Consider the following 8,564-nt stretch of genomic DNA (forward strand, 5'->3'; position numbering starts at 1 on the left):
GTGAAGCGGGGATAGGAAAAAGCCTCTATGGAGATGAGGGATAGGAAATTCTTGGGACAAATTTTGGAGTAAGTATAAAATTTAGAGAACGATGTTTAAATATTTTTATATTTTTATGGTATAAAAAAAATATCTTAAAAATGTTAAGTAACCCATCCTTTTACATTATATTTGTTTTCTTTGAGTCAATATTAGTTATTTTTTAAAATTAAAATATTATAAATACATAAAAAATTAATTATCAAATTAATTATCATATATTTATGTATTAATTCATATATTGTTTAACTCATTTTTAATTTATATTTTATATTTTAATATATATTTTATATAAATAAATAATTTAGTAGCTGAGTTTTAGTAAATACATAATATAGTTGATTAAAAAATATTAGTCTAAAAGTGTTAGTCTCTTAATTTCTTTTTTTTTTTCTCACTTTTTATTAACCAATTTTAATATTAAATAAAAAATGTAAAAAAAAATATACAGAGAGAAATAATTATACATACAATATTTCTTCGAAAATTATATCTCCACTATCTCCCCCCTCTCCTCGTCATAGAGCCTAGTCTTCTTGAATCAAGTTCTTAATTCCTGCTTCTTGAATCAAGTACTTAATTCCTTGTTCCCATTCTTCAATATCCAAACAATATGTAAGGTTTGAGCTAGATTTCATGTAGTGTTTTCTTAAGCAGGATAATCCCTGTAGGGACACGCCAAGCTATATCTCTTCGCGATAATTATTGGAGACAGGGTCATTCTTTATTCCTATATAGCTATACTGATTTATTATTTTTGACTTCTTTCCCCTGCATCACAAATACTTTCTACGAATAATTTACAAAGATAAATATCAATGTTAAAATAATAAATAAATACAATTATTCTCGTGTAAAATGAGGCATGGGTATTCCATTATAGCCATAGGAAAGTGATAAAGTTAGGGAGCAAGGAGATGCATCCCGTGAACACTTTAGAGGATCATAACAATTGAACAATTTTAGTTCCTGTATCAATAATAATGTTCGCTTTATATTATAGAGGCCCCGGCCCCGCCTCATTCTAATCATACGCTATTCTTTTCATCAAACTCTGTCATTACTATTGCAACTTTGCAACATCTTTTTCAATCCTCATCCCGTACTCTGCATTGCCAAATATCTCATGCTCAAAATAATTGATTACGCTATTCAAAATTATGTTAAACATGCACACATGCATAACAAACATATATGTATGTTATGAGTAATTCAATAGTAGAAACCTATTATCTTTTTCTTAATGAATGTAGAATTATTAGATAAAATAGAGACAAAATACTTTTGGCTGAATCATTATCACCGACTAATGAGAACATGACATGTGGTGGTGGTCCGATTTTATTGGTGGTCAAATATGTTTTTTGTTTTTGAAATGAAATTTATTAAAATAAAAAATTACTAAATTAAATTGGCTTATTACAAATTTTACCTCTCTCATAATTTATAAATACGAAGCATATCTCACTTTTTGAGCTAATTTTTAAAGTTTACACGATTTCAGTTCTAACATAATATTAGATGCTATCTAATCCAATCTAATATTATTGAATTATTTACCTGCAAATATTTATGCTTTGAATAATTATTTTTCGATAAAAAAAGATTAATTTTCTACTCAAATTCTTAATAATAATATTTAATTCTAGACAAGAATAGATAATAAAAAAATCGACTATCCAATTTCGAACATTACACAAACATAATAATAACAGACAACGTTATTTAACGAAATATAAAAGGGTGCTACTCAAATAAAGACATCTGAAACATCTTTTTTTAAAGATATTTTTTAATAATTAAAATTTAACACATATAATCGATTAAATTGTGTGTTATTTTTGTTAAAATTAGCCCAGATAAATTAATTTGACAAAAAAATAGTGAATCAAATTTTGAACAGTCTAAATTAATATTATTTTTTATAAAAGATGACTACAATACACTTATTATAAAAAATGACTAAAATATTCCTATTATATATATATCGAAAATTCTAAATTCTAACCCTATGATAATACACAGAAGTAAATGGTTAGAATATAGGATTATTAAAATTAATATATATAATAGGAGTATTTTAGTTATTTACTATAATAAAGATATTGTAGTCATTTTTTATGAAAAATAATATTAATTTAGATCAGTTTAAGATTTGATTCATTATTTTTTTGTCAAATTAATTTGTTTGACCTAATTATAATAAAAATAGCACCGTCTAATCGATTATATGTGTTAAATTTTAATTATTAAAAAATATTTTAAAAAAATATTTTAAATATCTTTATTTCCAATATAAAATTGTTGAAAACGAAATATCCATCCAAAGCAATAAAATGTCTTAACAATACTCAAAAAGAGTATAAAATCGAGAAAAAAGAAGTCTCATTATTATCTTTAACAAATATTATTAACTTAAACATGGAAGTGTATTTATAAAAAAATCCTCTCGACCTAATGTAAACACAGCTCAAGTCAGAATCTTCAAAACACACCTCAAGTCGAAATGTCTAAAATTACTCATCTCCTCGTTCTAACCCAAAAATACGAAGAGATCCAAAAATATTTTTACCTCAATTTATGGTAGCTTATGGGGTTTATGAATATATTATAAAGTTGCAGATAGTAGAAAGACAACACAACCGACCATTTTGTTGGTATTCATCCTCGTCATCTGTTATGTTGGTCACGTTAAAGTCTAGTAGTATTGGAAAGCAGCCTCATCATCATCATCATCATCATACACGTATTACCCCCTTCTTTTCTCTTCTCACTCTTCACAAACCATGTCTCTGCTTCTCCAAGTGTTCCTCCTTCTGATATGTGCTTCTCCATCTCTCCCCGCCAAGACCACAGAGCTTGAAGCTCTCATGACCATCAAAGAATCTCTTGACCCACAAAACCGTGTGTTGACTTCGTGGACCCCACACTCCGACCCATGTAGCAGTTTCCCTACCCATTTTGAGGGCGTGGCTTGCAACCAACAAGGTCTTGTAGTGAACATCTCACTGCAAGGAAAGGGTCTCTCTGGAAGCATACCTGCCGCCATTTCTAGTCTTAAGAGCTTGACTGGTCTCTATCTTCACTTCAACTCTCTCACTGGAATTTTACCCAAGGAGATTTCCTCCTTGACTCACCTCACTGACTTGTATCTCAATGTCAATTCTCTCTCTGGTGATATTCCTCGTCAGATTGCCAACCTCTCTAATCTTCAAGGCAGGTTGCTAACTTCTTTTTAAAATTTATTATTATTATTTTTTGTTCTTGTTCATTGCATGCTTATCAGTCATCACATCTCAGATTCGTCAAACTGCTGAATACTTTAGTGACTTAACAGGAGTTTTGGATTTAAGTTCTGAGAATGAAAAATTTTGGTGGTCCAATTTTGACAATAAGACAAGAGTTCTTGAACTTGCCAACTTTTATTCTCTGCATGTTCATCTTATCTCTATGTGTGAATTGGGAAGGACTACTTATTTTGGTCCCATGTTATTTAGTTTGATGAAATGAGAATTTTGAGTAGCTGTAAATCTTCATTTCTCTCTCTATATCTTCTCCATTTATTTGTTGTTATCATTTTTATTTTATTATTTATTATTTATTTTGTTGAAATTATTGCCTTCAATTTATGGAATACTGATGTAAGTGACGATGATGTGGTCCTATTTTCCATGTACATGAATTAATAATTATTTGGATTGAAAAATAATTGAGTCCCATAATTTAATTTTCTAATTATTTTTTTTATTTTTAAATAAAATTTTTTTATATTTAAAAAAACACATATATTTAAATTTTTACTTATTTAAATATTAATATTTAGCCATTTAAACTGTAAATGTTTTCATGATGGGGAAGAATGCATTTTAGGATAAGAAAACTCTTAGAAAGTATGCCCATCTATCTATATGCTTCAAAATTTTGTATTCTGAGCTTAGAGTCATGATCATTTTCATTCGCTACTTCTACTGTGTTCTTGTCATATTGCACCCTTGCCATAGAATTAGAAGGTTCGTTGCAAATTTCTCTTATCTCATGTACTTGAAGGTCTTACATTTTGTTTTTTCTTTTTCTCAACTCAGCATTGTTTCTAACATGTTACGATGTGTATACAGTTTTGCAGATTAGCTATAACGAGTTCAGTGGCGGTGTACCTTCTGAACTAGAGAAGTTGAAGAAGCTTAGCGTTCTTTCGATGCAATATAATCAATTATACGGCGCAATTCCAGCGAGTTTGGGTGAATTGGTTTCACTAACACGATTAGATCTGAGCTTCAACCAATTTTTCGGTCCAATCCCAGTGAGTTTGGGTTATGCACCCAAACTGCAGATTCTAGATGTTCGAAACAATACTCTCTCGGGGAATATCCCTAAAGGTTTAATTCAAAATTTAATTGTATGAATATACATTATTTTTTTAATATTTAGAGATTTGAATTTTGATCAGCTTTGTGTGCAAATGCAGCACTAGAAAGACTTAAAGGTGGATTCCAGTACATGAACAATCCTGGTTTATGTGGAACCGGATTCGCTGATTTATCTCCTTGTAGAGCAGTAATCAGTTCAGACCCGGTCAGACCGGAACCATATGAGCCTGGTAATCTTTCTTCAGAAGTTCTTCCAACGACGGTTCAACCAAAAGATATAAAGCCATCAAAACCATCGAATATCGGTTTGGTTTTCGCGGTAATTGCAGTTACTTTTGCTTCAACCATCTTTGGCCTGTTTATAGTGCTATGGTATCGGCATCAGAAATTGAAAATTGGAAGCACTGCTAACACTACTAGCAAGATGAAGGAAGCACGCAGGAAAATTTCATCTCCTCTGATAAGTTTGGAGTACTCCAATGGATGGGATCCATTAGCCAAAGGTCAAAGTGGTTATTCCCAGGAATTCCTAGAGAGCTTAATGTTCAACGTTGAAGACGTGGAACGCGCAACTCAGTGTTTCTCAGAGCTAAATTTGTTGGGGAAGGGTGAGTTTTCTACTATATACAGGGGAATATTGAGAGATGGATCTGTTGTGGTAGTAAAGTGCATTGCGAAAACAAGCTGCAAGCCTGATGAAACAGAGTTCTTGAAAGGGTTGAAGATATTGACTTCACTGAGGCATGAAAATCTGGTTCGGTTGAGAGGCTTTTGCTGTTCCAAGAGCCGTGGGGAGTGTTTTCTGGTCTATGATTTTATCCCGAATGGGAGTTTGTTACGGTGCCTTGACGATGCTAAAGTTCTTGAATGGTCCACAAGAGTATCCATCATCCATGGCATTGCTAAAGGTCAGTTATTTTGTTTCATCAAATGGCAGACAGATTCCCTCCCTATTCGTAGGGGTGTTAGGAAAACAGCAGATTTTATGATTTGTAGCCATTAATTAGTAATCATTAGTATTTTTAACGGTGTAAAATTACACCTAATAGTATATAATTACTCACTTTTCTTTTAAGTATTAGCCAAATTTTAATAAAACTAAAGGGCTCTAAACTTTCTCTTTCTTATTTTCTTTTTCTCGTGTTCATCAGGTATTGCTTATCTGCATGGAAAGAAGGGAAGCAAAGGCGGTCTACTTCACCAGAATTTATCAGCCGATACAGTGCTTCTAGATGCCCGGTACAATGCGGTTCTTGCATATTCGGGATTGCACAAGCTGCTGGCAGACGACGTCGTCTTTTCCACCCTCAAAGCTAGTGCAGCCATGGGATATCTGTCTCCGGAATACACGAAAACGGGTCGTCTAACCGAGAAGAGTGATGTGTATGCATTTGGAGTGATTGTTTTCCAGCTTCTTAGTGGTAAACGTGACATCACTCAGTTAAGTCGCCAGGCGGTACAAGTTGATGACAAACTTGAAGGGAAGTTCTCGGAATCAGAGGCCGCTAAACTCTGGGGAGTTGCTCTGCTTTGCACCCACGAATCTCCTCATCTCCGACCATATATGGAAGATGTGATTCAAGAACTCTGTGACTAATACTTGCAGTTGTGTCTTGAGAAGTGAAGTATGTAGAAATGGCCGTGTATTATTATAGTTGAGTTGGACTATGCACAAAGAGATATGTTTTTATTTTATAGGCTACAGCTGAGAACGAGGAGTACGTTCATATAGCTATGTATTATAGTTTAGAAACTTTTTTGTATTGTCAAAGTTTATCATGTTAAAAAAAATTAACTTAAAAAAATCATTCAAAAAATTTAGACATTAACAAAATAATTTTGAAAAATGAAAATGATATCAAAGCCTCAAAAGATAGTATATCAGACACACACATATGGCAGTTGCTTTGGTACCATTTGAAACTAAAGGATAAATTACATTTTATTGTGTATGGTTGCATGATAGATTCATAGATCTATTGTGTACATGCTTTTTAACGTATTAAATCATCGCATTTTTAATCAATTTAATCCGTAGTTAAAACTTGGACAAAAATTAATTTTGGCATATATATTAATGAATTCCATTACACATTTAAGTCTTTTTATAACTAAATTCAATTAAATTGGTCTAAATTAAAAAAAATCAGTTTATTAGTGAGTGTATCCTAGGCTATTAACACGTATTTCGTGCTCTTTAATATGAATACCTTTTTTTGCGTTCTTTATTCTTTTTCACGTATTTCTTTTTCATCTTCATTCTTTTATTATTACAACTATTGTTGTATTTTTCTTTTTTTTCTCCTCTTTTTATTAGTGATTTTGTAACATTATATATTTCTCTTTTTTTGTTTGATTTTTTTTATTAAGAAAATAAAACAAGAACAATTATGAGAGGATAAAACAAGAAGGAGAAGATGAACAAGAGAACAAGACGATGATAATGATAATGATAAATAAAAAAATGATGAGAGTTTTAAGTTATAAAAATTTTTTAATTTTGAACTGAAATTTCTTAACCATGATACAAGTTCTTGTTAAGAAAGTGAAATAAGAATGAACTCAATTTTGCATCGAAATATTTTAAATGTGACATGTGTTTTTGTTAATAATAATAATGATAAAAAGAAGAAGAACAAGAACTTTTCTTCCCATCGCGATTCCCAGCACCGCCACCACTGCATCGCCCTTTCACTCGCGATTCGCAGATCACTGCTGCAGCCCTCCTCCTTTCGCGATTGCATCTTCGTCGATCACGGTTGCATTCAAATGAAACAAGGTCGTCGTTTCTCCTCTTTTTTTTTTTCAGAATTTTTTGAAAATAGATGTTTGTTTCAATAGCTAAATGGATGTTTCTTTTTATTTAATTCCATGAGTGGAGGAACTAGTAGAATGGGTGAAAGAAGGATGTACTCGTAATAATGTATCACTCATGGAGCTAGAATTTTCTATTGATAATGGCAGAAATTAATATAACCCAAAACTGTTTTGAATTTGATGACTTGCTATAATCAATTTTAAAGAAGAAGGTGTTGGTTCATTATTAATGTTTGTTGTTATTGTTTGTGTTGCTCTATATTTCTTCAAAAATTCAATGATGGAAGCTTGCCTGCAATAGCTTATTCTTGGGCCATAATTTAATTGTTTGAATTTTTTTTGTATATTTTATATGTTTTTATTTCATAAGTTTCGGATGTTTGTTTTGAATTTTTTTTATTATTGTATATTTGCAGAAAAAAATATATAAAAAGAGAAAGAAGACATCCAAAAAATGCTTTTGAATGAGTCTCTTATTAGTTGTAATTTGTATTTATGTTATACAATTGAGAATTGATGTATTGAGTTTAGATTCTCAATATTTTTATGATGTACAGTTGAGTTTAGGATTAGGTTATTCTTACTTATGAGGATTTATTATATTGTTATTTTGGATAGTAATTGCTAACTAAAAAATCATTTCAATTATAGTTTTTGTACTCATGTAATTTTTTATAATGCCAATTTATTGTGAAACTTGGCTATGTAATTTATGTTGAGTGAACTAATATTAGAGTAAAATTGTGTTTTTAATTTTATCTATTTATAAAAAAAATCATGCAATTATTTTGGTAATTATAATCTTATTTAAATTTATCTTTTATTACTTTTGTTATCTTATTTTCTAAAATATTGCATGTGTAGAATCAAATTTGTTATTTCACATTCAAATAGTAGTAATTTATTTCTTTTGTATAATCTGAATATGTTATAAGTCATTAAGAATAATATTATTCTGATTTATTCATGTCTGAATGAATAAACGGATCACAATTTAGAGTTTATGACTTTTGTTACACAATAAATCATGTTCTAATATTAAAAATAATTTTTTTTAGAAAAAAAAGTTTGTAAAAATTGAAATAAATGAAAATGCTTAAAATAAAAGAGACTTTGACCTTGTCATTGATCTTATCAATTAGTTAGTTATGAATCACACACAAAAACAAATATTTGTATCTGATATTTATTTGTCTACTCATAATTTATGGAGCTCCAAGTGGCTGCCGTATAAAAATACATCTTAATTCCTAGCAATTGTTGTGAAATAAATAAATAAATAAGAAAGAGGTAATAAATATAAAAATATAATTTTATATATAATAGTAATATTCATCATAA

General features: G+C 30.2%; 1 protein-coding gene across 2 annotated transcripts; it reads left to right on the plus strand.

Annotated features, from left to right (window-relative positions):
* Nucleotides 1-2,576: 2,576 nt before the first annotated feature.
* On the plus strand, nucleotides 2,577-6,208 carry LOC130932507 (LRR receptor-like serine/threonine-protein kinase GSO1). 2 transcript variants are annotated; one of them, XM_057861837.1, is made up of 4 exons: nucleotides 2,577-3,255; nucleotides 4,155-4,415; nucleotides 4,505-5,314; nucleotides 5,558-6,208. In XM_057861837.1, exons 1-4 carry the CDS (start codon nucleotides 2,826-2,828, stop codon nucleotides 6,001-6,003), a joined length of 1,947 nt encoding a protein of 648 aa, XP_057717820.1. In that variant the 5' UTR covers nucleotides 2,577-2,825; the 3' UTR covers nucleotides 6,004-6,208. The 2 variants fall into 2 exon arrangements, with proteins under 2 accessions (XP_057717820.1, XP_057717821.1); XM_057861838.1 differs by having other exon boundaries at nucleotides 2,972-3,259; nucleotides 5,558-6,206.
* The last annotated feature ends 2,356 nt before the right edge of the window (nucleotides 6,209-8,564 follow it).

Source organism: Arachis stenosperma, chromosome 6 (genome assembly GCF_014773155.1).
Source record: "Arachis stenosperma cultivar V10309 chromosome 6, arast.V10309.gnm1.PFL2, whole genome shotgun sequence".
In the NCBI taxonomy this organism is placed as follows: Eukaryota; Viridiplantae; Streptophyta; class Magnoliopsida; order Fabales; family Fabaceae; genus Arachis; species Arachis stenosperma.

What these genes read in the sequence shown, in the direction of transcription:
- LOC130932507 (XM_057861837.1), top strand. Translation starts at nt 2,826, where the DNA reads ATGTCTCTGCTTCTCCAAGTGTTCCTCCTTCTGATATGTGCTTCTCCA. An exon ending in CTCGGGGAATATCCCTAAAG is followed by an intron (nt 4,416 to 4,504) that starts GTTTAATTCAAA and finishes GTGCAAATGCAG; the next exon opens with CACTAGAAAGACTTAAAGGT. An exon ending in CATCCATGGCATTGCTAAAG is followed by an intron (nt 5,315 to 5,557) that starts GTCAGTTATTTT and finishes CGTGTTCATCAG; the next exon opens with GTATTGCTTATCTGCATGGA.